This window comes from Hippoglossus hippoglossus, chromosome 7 (assembly GCF_009819705.1).
Source record: "Hippoglossus hippoglossus isolate fHipHip1 chromosome 7, fHipHip1.pri, whole genome shotgun sequence".
Classification (NCBI taxonomy): domain Eukaryota; kingdom Metazoa; phylum Chordata; class Actinopteri; order Pleuronectiformes; family Pleuronectidae; genus Hippoglossus; species Hippoglossus hippoglossus.
This window is the reverse complement of record NC_047157.1, coordinates 14,184,514-14,200,601: the sequence shown is the minus strand read 5'-3', so window position 1 is coordinate 14,200,601 and position 16,088 is coordinate 14,184,514. Positions and strand designations below refer to the sequence as shown.

The 16,088-nt window shown below is 40.1% G+C and overlaps 4 protein-coding genes across 4 annotated transcripts; 2 read left to right on the top strand and 2 right to left on the bottom strand.

Moving 5' to 3' along the window:
• Positions 1-668: 668 nt before the first annotated feature.
• Positions 669-2,277, top strand: LOC117764515. The gene is made up of 6 exons (XM_034590367.1): positions 669-765; positions 846-1,157; positions 1,366-1,495; positions 1,593-1,711; positions 1,810-1,856; positions 1,970-2,277. Exons 1-6 carry the CDS (start codon positions 732-734, stop codon positions 2,087-2,089), a joined length of 762 nt encoding a protein of 253 aa, XP_034446258.1. The 5' UTR covers positions 669-731; the 3' UTR covers positions 2,090-2,277.
• A 1,037-nt stretch (positions 2,278-3,314) lies between these two features.
• Positions 3,315-6,042, bottom strand: LOC117764514 (pepsin A-like). The gene is made up of 9 exons (XM_034590366.1): positions 5,987-6,042; positions 5,574-5,715; positions 5,308-5,425; positions 4,648-4,766; positions 4,342-4,538; positions 4,129-4,245; positions 3,863-4,007; positions 3,543-3,641; positions 3,315-3,449 (listed from the first exon to the last, which is right to left on the bottom strand). Exons 1-9 carry the CDS (start codon positions 6,040-6,042, stop codon positions 3,315-3,317), a joined length of 1,128 nt encoding a protein of 375 aa, XP_034446257.1.
• Positions 6,043-7,333: 1,291 nt separating this feature from the next.
• On the bottom strand, positions 7,334-10,033 carry prok1 (prokineticin 1). The gene is made up of 3 exons (XM_034590542.1): positions 9,819-10,033; positions 8,756-8,881; positions 7,334-8,203 (listed from the first exon to the last, which is right to left on the bottom strand). The coding sequence occupies exons 1-3, from the start codon at positions 9,891-9,893 to the stop codon at positions 8,084-8,086; spliced, it is 321 nt and encodes a 106-aa protein (XP_034446433.1). The 5' UTR covers positions 9,894-10,033; the 3' UTR covers positions 7,334-8,083.
• A 2,243-nt stretch (positions 10,034-12,276) lies between these two features.
• Positions 12,277-15,957, top strand: lamtor5 (late endosomal/lysosomal adaptor, MAPK and MTOR activator 5). Its single transcript, XM_034590543.1, has 4 exons — positions 12,277-12,435; positions 12,563-12,624; positions 14,849-14,966; positions 15,570-15,957. The coding sequence occupies exons 1-4, from the start codon at positions 12,398-12,400 to the stop codon at positions 15,628-15,630; spliced, it is 279 nt and encodes a 92-aa protein (XP_034446434.1). The 5' UTR covers positions 12,277-12,397; the 3' UTR covers positions 15,631-15,957.
• The last annotated feature ends 131 nt before the right edge of the window (positions 15,958-16,088 follow it).

The window sequence follows — 16,088 nt, the reverse complement described above, 5'->3', positions numbered from 1 at the left end:
CATCCAAAATGTTGCACCTGATTCTGTCAAAATACATTTGCGACAATCAGTCAGTTCCACACTTCTCACAGGAAATCGAACCCCCTCACTAAAGTTACATTGAGCAAGAATAGACGACCAGGGTGAGTTATGGGAATGAAAGAGGAACTGTTTCATCAACTAATTTTGAAACTGCTATTTTAAGGTTAAGAAAACTATGTGTGCATGTGTTTTGCTTTTATGAAACATGTCAGAAATGTTCTGCAACACATGTTGCACGTTTAAAAAAACACACAGCTGACCGAAGAACTCCACAGGCTTGAATACGAAAATAAGAGAATGAAAAAATGTAAATAAAACTGAATAAATACAAAAAACAATTGAAAGTTAATCATCATAAATATTTGAGAATTAAAATGCACAACAGCTCAAACTCAACGCCAGCGATGATGATGATGATGATGATGATGATGATGATGATGATGATGATGATGATGATGATGATGATGATGATGTCGGGACCTCGGGATGGAGGATAAAAGTGTAACTGTTCAACCAAATAAACAAAATCTTAAAAACAATCAATAAATTCTTAAAATAAATTCTGAATTTGACAGGAAGCCAGTAAGGACACAGGCCAGTCCCTGAGCTGATGAAATGACCACTTCCTCATCTTCCCCTGGTGAGGAGGAGCCTCAGATCCTCTAAAAAAGAATGTCAAACCGTGCTGAGACTTGATAATTGCACTGAAGATGAAGTTTTCCTTCGTCTTTCTTCTTTTATTAGGTATGAAATAATTATAATACCAATTTTTGCACTTTGCAGTGTGTTAAGTGACATATTGATAAGAGATGTTTGTTTTCCAGATTTCCCTCATCTCAACGGGCAGGAGACGATCAAGGAGTTTGAACCCATTCTGCTGAGACTCGAATTCCCTCCAATTTACAACAGTTACATCAAGTCCTGCTGCAGTCTCTACCCAGGCAGTTGTTACCCGCTGCTGGACAGCACAGGGTTCACCTACTGGCAGCTGAGAGGAAGAGTGACCAAAACAGAGGGGGACGGCTGGATTGAGTTCAAAATATCAAACGTTAGGTTAGAGGATGCAAGAAACTACAGATGCTTTGTGTCGGGAATCCCAAACCACATCTACATCGACAAGTTTGTCGAGGTCACAGGTAGGATAAGTATTCCTACAATTTGCATTTTTGTGATGTTACAAATGTGTCTTATACAAAAGCCCCCAGTGTGCCCAATATTACAGTGTTACAGCTTCGCAAGATAAATGTTTGTTTGCAAAGTTGTATTTTATTGTTCCCCTCTCACCTCTTTGTAAAGGATTTAAACTCTGCTTCTCATCTTATATGATGTTCTTGCATTTTGCAGAATCCTCAATTCCCCACACTTCGTCTCAGCCTCCCCTGACAACAACCATCAAAACCCTCAGCACCTCCACATCACTCCGACCAGAATCCACCGGGCCTGTCCTCTCACAGGACAACGCCGACCGTCCCAGGTGGATTAACTCATTTCCTGTTTCATGCTGGTTGTACAGTGTTTTCCTACTTAAGAAGAATAATATTTCATCTGAATTTCTGTGTCCCCCCCCACAGCATGCCCTGGAGTTTTAGCCTGCCCCTATTGGTCGTTGTGTCCATTACAGTGATGATTGTGATCACTTTGGTTATGGGTGTAGTTTGCTGCAGAGTGAAGGCAAAACCTGAAAAGCCAGGTTGGTTTCCTTAATACGTTCATTGATTCAGTGATTCAGTAAAAAATATATATATATATATATATATATATATATGAACGAGTTGTTTTTCTTTGCAGACAAATGTGGAGAAACTCTGTGTGAGTCACAGAAGCAAGATGCAACGGTAGGTGCTAAACAGGGAACATGCCACCTCATGTGACTCATGGTCACTTGTCTTTATGAGAAGATTTCTTCCTCTACGCGGCACCGTCTCTTGACTAAGTTTGTCTCCTGCAGGAAATGAGTGGCGTCGTCTACACAACAGTGAACTTCACAGCTCATCAGAAATCCACAGAGGTGTACGCAAACACGGACACTGAGACGGTGGAGTACTCCACACTGGCAATCCACCGGTGAATTCAGGGGAAAGTCTCTGATTTTAACTTGGGGCTGATTCTATATACGCCACTGTTTGTTTGTTTTTTACATAATCCCCCTGCCCCCTTCATGAATGGAGAATGAGGGGTCCACCAGCGCTTTTGGAGCTTGAACTGCACAAGGGACAAGATATCTTGAACTCTGCAGCTTTATTTGTCTCTTTGTACTTTTGTAATTTTCAGTTTCACAAGAATAGACTGGCGAGTTTCACATGAAAGTTCTCTTTTTCTGGCCATTTTGAGAGTATAATCGAACCCACAAATGTGATGCTCCAGATACTCAACTAGCTCAAAGGAAGGCCAGTTTTATAGCTTCTCTCACCAGCAAAACAGTTTTCAGCTGTGCTAACATAATTGCACAAGGGTTTTCAAGGGTTTTCTAATCATCCATTAGTCTACTAAGGCGATTAGCAAACACAATGTACCATTAGAACACTGGAGTGATAGTTGCTGGAAATGGGCCTCTATACACCTATGTAGATATTTCATTAAAAACCACCTAGAATAGTCATTTACCACATTAACAATGTATAGAGTGTATTTCTGATTAATTTAATGTTATCTTCATTGAAAAAAACAGTGCTTTTCTTTGAAAAATAAGGAAATTTCTAAGTGACCCCAAACTTTTGAACGGTAGTGTACATGTTAAACCTCTGATCGACATCTTTAAATGTATACAACATGAGCTTTTGTGTAAATGATTGAAGGCCTAAAAAATGAAATGATAATGGAATTAAAGAAATGATCTCTCATGATAACAGCGCAAAAGGTTTGTGTGGATTCCTTGAGGTTTGATGCTTTTTAAATCTTCATGGTGAAATACCGTTGTTAGCTTGTGACATCTTATCTCTTCTCACAACACTGTTTGTTCTCATCAGCTTCTTCCGGATTATAGCCCAACCTTGCCCTCTGGTATTCTGCCGCTCGATTTTCTTTTCTTTACACAAAAACAGTCATTTTTCTATCATCCATATAAGGTCTGGTTTCTCTGAGGAGTGAGCCGACTGAACTTATTCTTATTCCTGTGACATTTCGGAGCAACACTGTACCACAAACCTCCTGTGACCGAAGATTTTAAATGTGAGCTTTGGTTTAGTCGCCATGGATACAGAGGAAAGCACACAGAAAGTTGTTGTTGCTTTAATCTTTTTTATTGCAAATGCGACATATACATTTACAGGAAATCCATCAGGTGTCTCATCTGATTACACAGACTTGGCCAGACCGATGTACTTGGATGGGGCATCAAAGACGGCGTAGTACTCCCTGATGAAGACGTCTCCCAGGATCCAGAGGTTAGAGCCACCCTGACCAAAGCCAGTGCTGCAACCATAGTAGCTCTGTGGTGAGATGGAAGGAAAAACAACATGTTATTCCATCAATCGTCATTATAGGGTTGAACAGTTTTCTGTTGCAGCCAGCGTTCAACTGACCTGAGAGACGTAGGCAGATGCGGGGATGGTGAAGGCCTTTCCATCGAGAGTGAAGGTGACATCAGGCATGCTCTGGATGTTCTGGCAGTTCACTGTAGCCTGTGAGAAGAACATCACACGCAGAGTTGAAGAGACCGTGCAGCAGAACAAGTTTTATTTATTGCTATTTTACAGTTTTCCAGCTGATGCAAGCAGTCAAGGTTCTGCTTAATTATTTTTATTAGAGAGTTTTGACGTCAGAGCGTTACATGTCTGTTTACTGTGGGTTCAGAAAAAAGGGAAAATCTCTGTCGATGGTGTGGTGTCATGGTGTGACTCACCTCTCCGTACTGGTTGGTTGAGGCTCCAACCCAGGAATTCATGTTGCTGATGTCACTGGATGGGCCAGCGATCAGGGAGGTGCCGGTGTCGATGATGGCCTGGCAGCCTCCGGAGCAGGCCACGGTCTGTCCGTTGATGGTAACACTGTGAGAAGGAACAGCAGAAGGTGGATTACACTCAAGACAGAGCACATTTACATTTGCATGTGATAAGGGAATCATCCACTTTGCTCTGCGTCACTGATTTCCGATGCATTTCCTCCTACCTGTCCATCTTGATCTGCCAGTAGGTGGCAGAGGTCAGAGGGATCCAGCTGATTTGACCAGTGAAGTGGTTGGCATCGTAACCACCGAAGACCACCTCACTTCCCTGCTGACTTTTGCTGGGGAATTAAAAAAACAAACATGAATACATGAATTACATTTCTTGTTACAAACTCGCACACCCAAACCAGAAGATTCCCGTCCTGTTTAAGCACCTGCTCAGGTAGACGGAGAACATGGGCTGGGACACAAGGTTCTGACTGATCATGTTATCGAAGACGGGCACGACGTTGTCCGAAGCGATGGTCTGGAAGGCCAGACCCAGGATGCCATCAGCCTTCATGTGGGCCATGAAGGGAGCCTCTGTCTGGCTGATTCCAAACACCTGATTGGTCACAGTGAGGCCGCCCACCTGGACATAGAACACAGCTGTCAGTCACATCGGAACAGATCAGCGCGACACTCTTTGCCTGTTGGACGTCCTAATTATCTGTGCATTTTGTTCCCGAAGGTTTATTTACCTCAACAGTGTCAGTGGCCAGACGTCCAGTCATGCTGCCAGTGCCATACTGGATGGACAGAGGCTGGCTGCCCCATTTGAAGGTGGAGGACTGCTGGGGGATGAATTTCTTGTGGTTGTCTGCAGAGGAACAACTGCTTTTTCAAAGTTTGCAAGCAACCTGGACCCTTTCTAGTGATGTAGTGAGTCACAGACTGAATTCATAAACTGTTACAGACCATAAAACCAGTGGTGAATGACGCATTTAGAACTTTTATTTTTAATTTTGTATCATTTAAATTGATCTAGTCAAAGTAGAGTTATTATTTCCATACACCCAGGACATTTGATCTGTGCACTGTGTGTATGAGATTCCATGTAATAAAACAATGTCAATTAAGAAACAAAAATTAAAACACTAAGCCACAAAGTAACTCGCGACTCGTTCTGTCAAAGAGAAAAGTGGTGAAATTAAAGGAAGAATAAAGAAGTGTGAAACAGGAGTGCCTCAAAATCCACGATTTTTAGAACAATTAAAAAAAAAAATCCAGTAAGTTGCATTTGACAACTATCTAAAAAGCATTGTCTATAAATTGGAAGCATTATTCGCTAATTCTAACCCACAGAAGGAGTATACTTGAACAACAACCTGGGCTGCAGTTGTAATCTCAGTGGTACTCACCACAGGCCTGGCTGGAGCAGTAGATGGAGGGGACCCACAGGTTGGAGGAGCCCGTGTCAAAGATGACAGTGAAGGACTGAGGAGGGGTGCCGATGGAGATCACACCATAGTAGGACAACTAGAGGGACAAGAGAAGACACATATCCAGGAAAATATAGTCAGTACGCAATGTAAACTGCCTGTAAAGTTTGCACTCGTGTTGGTGTCCTTCAGTCATAGGGTGACTGGCAGAAAAAGTGAAATGAATCAAATGTGCTCTTTCTTACGTCAGCATCATTAGTCATGGACTCAGTTCCACTCTGGATGAACTTGGCCATTGGGTTGTATGGGTGCTGTTTCCTGTACTCCTCCCATAGTCCTTTCTCCTGCAGGTCTTGCCTGGCAGTCTTCCCCTTGATCAGGGGGATCCTGCAAACAAAGTGTATAAAGAATCAGCAAAACTCACAGATGTCCAGCAGTTTACAGCTGGACACGTTAGACAATAAGCTCTACCCTCTACTTTGTGCAAGTTTGAAAGGCGTGAACGCTGAAAGCAAGATGGAGCACGATGGCCTTTAGAGTTTTCCTGAGGAATACCAGATGAAGAGATTGTCTTGTGACACTCGCAGCCTATTCAGGTGTAAAATGTCAGAGAAAAGAAAGTACAGGTAGCTTTTTCAAGCAGCCAAGTAAGACTTACCTATGGAGGCACTCGGAGAAAGCCACAAGGGCAGAGAGAACAATGAGCCACTTCATTATGTCGGTCTCTTTGCTGCTAGACTCAGAGGAGTGAAGTTCTAGTCGCACAGTTCAGCCCTTATATACAATGTATCAAGGTTGTTTCCAAAATGTCCTTTCCTCTTAACTCTATCAGCTGGAGATTAGAGCTATGTGATATGGTGATTAATGGCTTATTATCTACCAGCAAATATCCCATTAAACAAACAGAAAATAGGAAAACACTGTAAAACTTGGAAATGTGGAACTTGCATGTTGTTTATATAATACGTGTACATTCAGGGATATCTCAACATCATGAAAACACTGGGGGGAAAAGTTGAGAAAAACTAAATTGCTGAGAGAAACGTGACAAACAACTGACTGTTATTATCCGAAGTGTTTGTCAGATCGGGTGCAGTGTGCACTTAATGTGTTGATATGTAGCTCAGGAGATCTGATGTCTGCAGCTTTTGTTTATCACTGATATGAAATCTTTCCACAGGTTTCCAAAGGTGTGAGCTGTGTTGACTTGTGCAAAGTTTAACTGATAACGATACACAAAACAAAGACACAGAGGAGTGACTCGTAGTGTGAGCAAGAATTACAAAATGCTCCATGAATTCTTACAAAAATTTACTCCATTTCATTAGTTGTACTTTATTATTATTATTTCATATAATGTTTACAAAGTAAGTTTTACATAATTGATTTGATTTTTAAATAATTTATATTGGGTCTGTAGCCTTGGGTGGCATACGGTTTCATAAAATAGGTTTAAAATATTGACAGTAAAATTTGTCAAAGCACAATTTTGATTGTAAAAATTGTAACAAAACCACAAAGAAATGAATCAAATTATGTTCTCTAATAAAGTTTTAGGTTTTTAAGTAAAATGTACACACATGTTAAAAGTAAATACAGAAAAGGGAGTTTCGTCGAACTTTATTGTTTTATATTACCAAATTATCTCAGTTAATCTATATGAGCAGCTCAATAAAAAACATTACATAATATTTGATGAGCTCATCATAGGTTTTTTATATAGGTTGCAAATCTAACTAAAAATTGCATGTAATTTTGTAAAAGTACCATATTTCCCTCTGAGATGTAACACAATAGTGAAGTATTCAGTAGTACTGAACCTATATACTCAAGTAAAGTATTTCACAGTTGTTTTTAAGTAAAGTTAATACATTACGTAAATGTATGAGCAAGAATATGATGATCATGATGATTTATCATATCATTTTCACTTTATATAAAATGGATTCACTTGTATCAATTGCATCATCTGATAAGGTTTATTTCAAACCATCTTGTACAGAACATTCACACAGTTCACATCACTGCATTATTATTTACTCTATTGTTTTAGAGCTTTAGGAGCTTTTGAGCTCTTTATGTTCTCTCAACAATTATTTCAATGAAGACAAACGGAAACTTCTGCTGGAAAATGTTCTTGTGGAACAACCCTGTGACGGACATGTGCACTAATCAAATTTTTGGCCCGTGTCAGATGCCTTTGGTCATCAGTGTGGTCATATAGCAAGGTCATGAGCCTGCTGGTGGAAGTCAGAGCACATTATGACCTTCATCATAATCAGTCTACGATTAAAACCACTTGTTTTCTCCATCCCATTACACACGTTATCTTTAATGAAGCAACACGGAAAAAAACATCCACACGCACTACACGTTACATGACAATGTTCTTATTGTACCTTTATTGACAATTATATCTATACATTACTCTTCTGATAAATTAACACAAGATGAGCATGAAAACTAAACAGCAAATGTTATATGGTTTACAAACAATGAACTGTGTTTTCATTAAGGAAAACGTGTCTGAAATCAACTGTGGCTCTTGTTAGTTGCCTTGACGTCTCTTTTTGTGTGTTTGTTGTGTGCAGTAATAGAATATACAAACTATATATTATAGTGCATAGAGTACACAAATGAGGAATTACAGCCAGCGAAGATAAAATATATGTTTTTGATCCTCCGCCTCTTCACATCTTCACTCTGAGATGCTCTCTCTGCTGCGCCTCTCTTCATCTGAATGTGTGGCCGTCCATTAAAAGTCCATGTTTTTGAAGTCGTCAGTACATCTATACTTGCTATCAGCGTATCTGGTGCACACCAGGTGGGGGAGACAGGGGCAGGTGTGGTGTTGCCTTTTCCCCGGATACGGCACCTGAAAGTGGGGGCAAAGAAAATAATCTGACAGTTTAAATCCTTCTCCAAGTGACAGGTGGAGCTGCAGGTCTTTAAACGTCTGAATTCACAGATGGATGTGGTGCTAGCAGAACTAACTGTTGCCGTCGCCTGCGGATCAGAGTGATGTATGACTCTGATTACTGTCGAGTGGATCAATAGTCTCTGCATTTATCAGCAGCTTTTTCTAAAGCTCCACTCAACCTGCCAGCACGGGGACTTGTTTTCCTAATGGGGATAAAAAGCAAGTCCCCATGATGTTAACAGTAAAATTGTAAGGTGAAGGCATGTTTTAAGGTCAAGGTTAAGTTTAGGTTAGGTTTAGATTCCGATTAAGTTTAGGTTCAGGGTTAAGGTAGAAGTAATTGTGGTTAAGGTCTCCAGAAAATCGATGTCAGTCAATGTAATGTCCTCTGAAGTCATGGAGACACAACTGTGTGCGTGTGCGTGTGCGTGTGCATGTGCGTGTGCGTGTGCGTGTGCGTGTGTATGTGAATCTGTTCAGATTAGTAACACAACATTTCTCCCCCACCTTGTGGCTGATGGGATGGCACTCGTCCCCCTCCACACCTCTCGGGACGCATATCCTCAGACCTCTCAGCCACAGACTGACGGCACAGCACAGACCGAACCCACACTGCACATCTCTGTCACAGGCCTGCAGCACAGACGGAGACAGACAATGTTGCACAGGTACAGACAGAGAAGAATAAAGAGGCAGAGGGACAGAGAGGAGGGGGTGCTCTTTTTAAAGCCAGTGAGCCATGTTTTATTTTTGTTTACGCTAATAGTGATGGCCTCTCATGTTAGTACAGTGAAAGCCATTTTATTTATTGCCTGTCATTTCCCTAATCCATTTACAAATGAATATCAATCAGAGGACTGAGATAATTTCCCCTCGTTTGTCTAGGGAACTTGAAGCGGAGCAGGATGTGGTCTCTCATCATTCATGCGTAACCGGATTTTACAAAATCCTTCACCAAAGTGAGCTGTTCTGTTTGCATTACAATAACGTTCACGCTCATCTGAAAATATGAGAGAATCAACAGTAAAATGTTTTATTAAAATTCATCGTGGATTTTTTTTTGTGCAGATACATCACTTCCAATTTCGTAGACTGAAACAACTAGTCAGTTAATCAATCGGTCATTTTCCAACACAATCACTGATTGAACATAAGCTCAATGCATTTTACAGCACCTGCTTCACAAATGTAAAGACCTGCTGTTTTCTATGGTTTATATTGTCAAAAATTTAATATATGTGGGTTTTAAATTGTTGGTCAGACAAAACAAGCAATGTGAAGACATCGTCTGAGGGGCAGGAAACCTGTCATGTCATGAAACTATCATGTCTGTTACTCAATATCTTCATTATTTGATTACTTGTAAAAAAATAATGATCAGACTATCCAATAATAAAGATAATTGTTAGTTAAAGCCATTATTACACAAGTAAGTAATTTAAATTTCAGTGTAAAAACACAGTATCATATTCAACTTTACAGAAAAGACAGAAAAACTATTAAAGAAGGGGATGATAATTAACAATGTAAAATCGAATTAGATTAGTCATCAGAGTAATTAGTAACTCACCCCTGTGATGATGGCTCCTCTGGACCAGCTCAGAGACACCAGGAGGAGGGACAGCAGCACCGCCGTGAAGCCCATGACAGCAACAGGAGAACTGGGCTCTCGCAAGACCAGACAACAGCTGCTGTTACACACTCTCCTCCACCTCACTCTGGATCCACGACTCTCCAGTCAGTCATGAAGCTTCCCAGAACTCCTCAGAGGTGGGGTGGGGGAGCCACACTCTCCCTCTCTTTACCCAACTCCGACCCCCCCCCCCCCCCCCCCCCCCCCCCCCCCCCATGTCTGAGAGGGCAGGGAGGGCGTGAGATCTCCCCACGCCCCCTCCCTGTCTGTCTCCTCAGATGCTTCGTCATCTTGCTCCTCCGGATGATGGTTGATGGATGGTCACCGTAGCCCTCTCTACTTGTATATTATTTGCCTTTTACATCCTGTGAGGTTTATCAAAGTTTCCATGACTCGAATATTTCAAGCCCACACATATTATATGGAAACCTACTTCACAACTGAGGGCATTGATGTGCAAGTGAAATAAATCTGACATCTCTTTGTGAAAAAAGGAAAAACCCCGAGTTATTTCTCAATCTGGGGCAGAAGAAAGAAGAACACAATTTAACATTGCAGCCATTTATCAAGTTTACTGAAATTATCGCAGGCTGACTCATGGACCAGGCTGCAAATAAAAAAAAAAGTTATATGCTGGAAAGTGATATTCCTTATTCTATTAAAGGATATGTGTGCCAGTACTGCCATGTACAGCTGTTGTCACCCTTAGCTGTATCACCTGTTATTCCACACTGAGAGAATAAAGCATCTAAGGCCACAAACTAGTCTGCTTTGTCACAGAAGCTATTCTGTAACTTCTGTAGGGTGTATGATGTTAAAGATGCTTTTAGTGCATATCGTAGAAATAAATGTCAACCTTAAAATTTGTTACTTTTCTGTCCAGATGATGCCAGATGGGGTCATTTTGAATTAAAGAAAACTTGGTTTGCTTCCAGGTCTAAAGTAAATCCATTATTATACATTTATTAGAAAACCAATAAATAACACTGCTAAAGTTTTAATATTTGAGGAACCTGCCTTAACAGCTTTCTGACATTACTTATTAAGCCATGTTGTCACTAAATGGAAAACAAAACATGAACAATGAGTCCCGATATATATATGAATTATGGAAGCCATTATACAGGGTATGGCAGGATGATGATACATTGACTCTGAGTCTGATTTATATTTGAGGTTGGATTTGTCTCATCTGCAGATTTACTGTGGTGGTAAAGTGGCCATATGTAAAAAGTAATGGGTGTTTTTTTAGTGTTTATGGTAACCTGCTTTCATACAGGATAAAATATTAATTATGTGTGTGTGTGTGTGTGAAAAAGATATCTTGCCAGATGCGTAAACCTGCACCTGTGTGTGTGTTTGCCTACGTGCATGCTCGGACAGTGATGGGCAGCAGGCTGTCAGCGGAGGCGGCCGGGCTCTGTTGATTTAAGCAGTGGGAAAAGAAATATGAGTGTAAGAAGAGGGGAGGAAGAGAGAGATGAATTAGAGAGGAGGGGGCTGCGTACCCCATGAGTTAGTCAGTGGGACATTACCCTGCTGCTGCACAGGTGATGGATTCCTCCAATGCAGTGGCCACATAATTACATTCAGCCTTTTCTGCCCTGTCAGCAGGAGCGGTGAAGCTTCACTGTCTTGGGACAGGCAGTAGAAATCCTGCAGGGACGTGAGCCAACTGGTGGAGGCCTGCAGCCAACTTTTAAATAAAACACATTTCCCGAAATACATCATAAAAGGTCTCTGATGTATACTCATTGTATTAACACCATATTTTATGAACAATAAAGAAAATTCATTGGTAAAATGTTTATTGCATTGGTCAAAGTTTAAAGTGTCCATCAATCAATCAATCAATCAATCAAATTTGATTTGTATAGCCCATATTCACAAATCACAATTTGTCTCATTGGGCGTTAACAAGGTGTGACATCCTCTGCCCTTAACCCTCAGCAAGAGTAAGGAAAAACTACTAAAAAAACCTTTTAACAGGGTAAAAAGAACGTAGAAACCTCAGAGAGAGCCACATGTGAGGGATCCCTCTCCCAGGACGGACAGAAGTGCAATAGATGTCAAGTGTAAAGGAGAACATCATCAAGATAAAGGTTTTAGCAGCATTGATAAGGGTAAACATTTTGAATCATGCTGAATTGTTTCTGAATTACATTGTTATGATTGGGATGGTGGGGACAAAGGTTTATTTTTGTTTCTATGCATGATTTCATTTCTTAGTGAAAAGACATGAGTGCACTTCTATCTGTCTGTCTGTCTGTCTGTCTGTCTGTCTGTCTGTCTGTCTGTCTGTCTGTCTATCTATCTATCTATCTATCGTCTCCTTTTGCTCCGTCTTGTTTAAACTCGCTTTAAATCGCGGTCAGTGCAGTTTGCTCCTCGTAGGGACCCGTAGAGCACGTGACGGTCACCTGACTGCAGCCGGAAGTTGTGAAGAAGCGGTAGTCAGCCATAACAACAAATCTGTTGTCGGAATTTGTTGGTTTCTGAAGTTGCTGCCTGTGTTAATGATGGAGTCGACCCTGGAGCAGCACCTGGATGATACGTAAGTGAAGACCAGCCCGTGTGTGAGGTCGTGTGTGAGATGTTTGGATGTTAAACACGACTTTTCTCTCCTTGTTTCGTGTGTTGTGTTGTGTTGTGTTGTGTGTCTGTCTGTGTGGGTGTGGCAGCATGAAGAACCCTGCAGTGGTCGGTGTGCTCTGCACGGACCAACAAGGACACAACCTGGGCTGTAAGTTAACACTGAGTTAGATACTGGTTCTGTGAGAGCTCTGAAATGTCTTCACACCAAACTGACCTCGGACCGAACGAGGAGTCAAATCCTATGTCAGCTGAGTTTAAACAAACTGTGTTGGCTGCTGTCAAATCAGCCAAAGTAAAGTATAAACACTTTTTGCTTTGGTGGATGAAGTACTTAGATATTTTACTTATATATTTACTCTTGTACGAGTAATACTCAGCAAAAATTATATAAGCATCATGAATGTCGGTCAGTCGATATCAATTCTTAGCACGATAAATGTCACGTTATTATTTCTTTTAAATGTTAAAAATATTTAGATAAATCATTATATCCATATATTTTGGATATAATATATGTATGTTCATCTTTTGTTATATTACTATTTATTAAAATTATATTGTGATATTGTTTTATTGCCCAGTCCTAGCTTCAGATAGAGTTAATTCATATGCACATTTAAAAAACAACTGGTGCTGACCATACATGCTTTACAGTCACTGCACATGGATTAGCAATAGAATAATATGCAAATAAAGGATCAGGAAGTTCAATGATAAAGCAGAAATCAAGTCAACAGAAATTTGAGATTCAAGAGAAAAATTTAAAACACAATAAAATGCTTTGAAAAGAATGACACTTGGCAGAGGGCATAACTCTGCCGAGGCCAATTAATCCTGCACATGGTTTTCCAGCGCTGATAGTAAAAATATACAAGGAAAGGTGAAGTTGTGATTTATTTGTCCTAAAACTTGAGCAAATACAGTGAAAAAAATCCTGGATCTGCATCTTAATCAAGTTGTTCTCAAACTATCCGCTTCAACGATCCCTTAACCTGCACAATCTAAACCACAGACCCCCATTTGACAAGATTTTTGCTCTTTAATGTTTTATTACATGAAGAACTTGAAGTGTGGTCAGTCAGTCATTAGGATGAAGATATATTGAAAATAGATGATACCCCTTTTTGCCAGAGTCCCCCTGCAACTCCTCAAGGACCCTTGCGGGTCCCTGGACCCCACTTTGAGAACCCCTGCCTAATCCACATCCAGACCAACATTTAATGGGGTCTTCTCAGGCCCAGGCCCCATCCCCCCTACATGTTTGGTGGAAATCAGTTTAGTAATTTTTGTGTAATCCTGCTCACAAATAAGCTAACAGACCAACATGGGTGAAAACATAACCTACTTGCTACAGGTAATAATATAAAAACAACTAAGAGTGAACATTGCCAAAATCATGGGGCAACCTAAGAAACCGCAAGATAAAAAGGGTCAATCTTTATGTTTTACTAAAAACTGTTAATGGTTGACGTAAATTATTTGAAGTCAAACTGCAGGATGTCTCATTTCAGAATAATTTATATTATCTTAATAGATTTAAATAATCAATAAAGTCTGAACTTAATCTAAAATTATTTGTCATACTAAATTTTTTGGAGTATAGTTGTCTAATCTAAATCTGTAAAGAAACATGTAACTAAAATCAATAAATGTAGATGTGGGAAATATACAATATTTACCACTGAATTGCTACAAAGGAGAAGTGAAAGGTAGCAGAGTAAGTGAGTAAATGTACTTATTTATGTTCCACTACTTGTGTTCTACACATTAATAACACAAACAACTGACTGATTATGTTTCTTTATACAACCGTGAGTTATCGTTAGTATAAATAGTATTTGAGATATTGGAAAAGCAGATCATAGATCATTTTATGTTCACACTTTTGTTGAAGCTTTTACGAGCCTCAAAACATCAAATTCACTCATCGAGCAGCACAACACTTCATTTGTCCTGCATAACTAACATATCAAAAGTAAATACACCTAATAACCAGATCACTGCAGCCATTAAACTGAAAATCACTCTACCACTAAGAAAGACGCTGTTTCTCAGTTAAACTTAAATTTAGAAACCCAGGGAGACAGGGGGAACAGATAAAGCCTGGCTCTGTCTAAAGGTAACAAAACCCGAAATACAGCATCTCTGAAATTAGCACTAATTATCATGTAAGATCTGGTCTGTTTTATCTCAGCAAAAAATATGACAAAAACATGTTGATTTGACTTCTCAAGTGTTAAATGCAGCTTGTAACTTCTAAGTGAAACAGGCAGAAATTGTAAATGACATGGTGAAGTTAAATAGAAAATGTTTATGCTTGATGTGTCTTCAGTATTGCCCACTGACATTCCTTTAATTTTCACAATCGCCAGGCCGCGGCTCGCTGTCTGATGAACATGGCGGTGTTGTGTCAGTTCTGGCCAAACAAGCTGCAGCTCTCTCCAGAGACCCAACAGACGCTCCGACTGTGTGCCTGGAGTCTGAGTCAGGGTGAGCACTGACACCACCTTTTCTCTTTTATTGGACCTGGTCTCCTTTTTGTCAGCTTCCATGAATCGACAATTTTTTTCTTTGGCGGTTTTGATGAATACCTGTCGAGCTCTGTAAATCTGGAAGAAGCCGCTGAAGATGATGCAGAATCAAAGATGGAACATCTCTGCTCGAAAGTCTTGGCTCAGGAGTGTTTTCTCATTTGTGTGGTTGTGCTGCCACCCTCTGGACGCTGTAAAACATCAAGTTGCACTTGTATGAGTGACTTCAACAATACTTAATACTTAAAAACAAATGATAATGAGTAAGAAGTCATACTAAACGTTTGACCTTATATCGATTTATTCTACTTGTGTCAACAAGGTGTAGATCAATGAGCATTAATATGAATGAAAATAAATGATCAGGTCAGATATTAAGTCTCAGCTGGTGGCGTTAAACTGTTCTGATTATTAATGATTAAATACCATTACACATTACTCAACTAATACATTGTTTAAGTGTTGGTGTGATCTCTATTAGAAATTAAAGGCTAATGTTCAAATCATTTACATTCACACTAATCTTACCATATATTCACTTTTTGTTCTGTTTTTTCTGTAGAAACATTCTGGTGAGGAGTCATGGGACCATCACAGTCGCGGTTCACAAGATAGCATCCTGAAGACAGCGGTGCCCACCGAGGGGGATTATTGTAAAGAAATGTACAAACTAACAAACAAACATCTGAATGAGCTCAGAGAAAGAGAAGTTCCTCATTGATTTGCTGTATTCAAACCAGAGTGTTTGCTAATGTTCTAACAGCTACGGAAAACTGGAGCGTGAATTACCTGTTTTATTCTTTAATAAAAAATGAACACACCAATCTGGTGGTAATATTATATAATTGATACTGTGAGCGGAACAGGTCCTATGTGATGTAACGTGTGTGTGCACATCCATGTCCTCCAGTCATGCAGAGAATAACAACTCTTAATAAACTTTAACTTGACTTTGTGCTGCCCTCTTTGTTAAGTATTTATTATTTTGTCCTTTGCTCAGTGTTTCGCGGTTAACCAAACATTGTCTTTGGCAGCTGTGCATCATTCATCCTAGACCTGACAAGACAGGATTTACAGTTTG

Bases quoted from the DNA above. Each gene is read 5' to 3' on its own strand.
- LOC117764515 (XM_034590367.1), top strand. From the start codon at position 732: ATGAAGTTTTCCTTCGTCTTTCTTCTTTTATTAG. The intron at 1,712-1,809 runs GTTGGTTTCCTT...TTTTCTTTGCAG, and splicing joins GGCAAAACCTGAAAAGCCAG to ACAAATGTGGAGAAACTCTG. The intron at 1,857-1,969 runs GTAGGTGCTAAA...TGTCTCCTGCAG, and splicing joins CACAGAAGCAAGATGCAACG to GAAATGAGTGGCGTCGTCTA.
- prok1 (XM_034590542.1), bottom strand. From the start codon at position 9,893: ATGGGCTTCACGGCGGTGCTGCTGTCCCTCCTCCTGGTGTCTCTGAGC. The intron at 8,882-9,818 runs GTGAGTTACTAA...TCTGTGCTGCAG, and splicing joins GAGGAGCCATCATCACAGGG to GCCTGTGACAGAGATGTGCA. The intron at 8,204-8,755 runs GTGGGGGAGAAA...CCCCACTTTCAG, and splicing joins GCCATCCCATCAGCCACAAG to GTGCCGTATCCGGGGAAAAG.
- LOC117764514 (XM_034590366.1), bottom strand. From the start codon at position 6,042: ATGAAGTGGCTCATTGTTCTCTCTGCCCTTGTGGCTTTCTCCGAGTGC. The intron at 5,716-5,986 runs GTAAGTCTTACT...CTTTGTTTGCAG, and splicing joins TTCTCCGAGTGCCTCCATAG to GATCCCCCTGATCAAGGGGA. The intron at 3,642-3,862 runs GTGAGTCACACC...TTCTTCTCACAG, and splicing joins CAACCAACCAGTACGGAGAG to GCTACAGTGAACTGCCAGAA.
- lamtor5 (XM_034590543.1), top strand. From the start codon at position 12,398: ATGATGGAGTCGACCCTGGAGCAGCACCTGGATGATAC. The intron at 12,436-12,562 runs GTAAGTGAAGAC...TGGGTGTGGCAG, and splicing joins GAGCAGCACCTGGATGATAC to CATGAAGAACCCTGCAGTGG. The intron at 14,967-15,569 runs GTGAGCACTGAC...TTTTTTCTGTAG, and splicing joins TGCCTGGAGTCTGAGTCAGG to AAACATTCTGGTGAGGAGTC.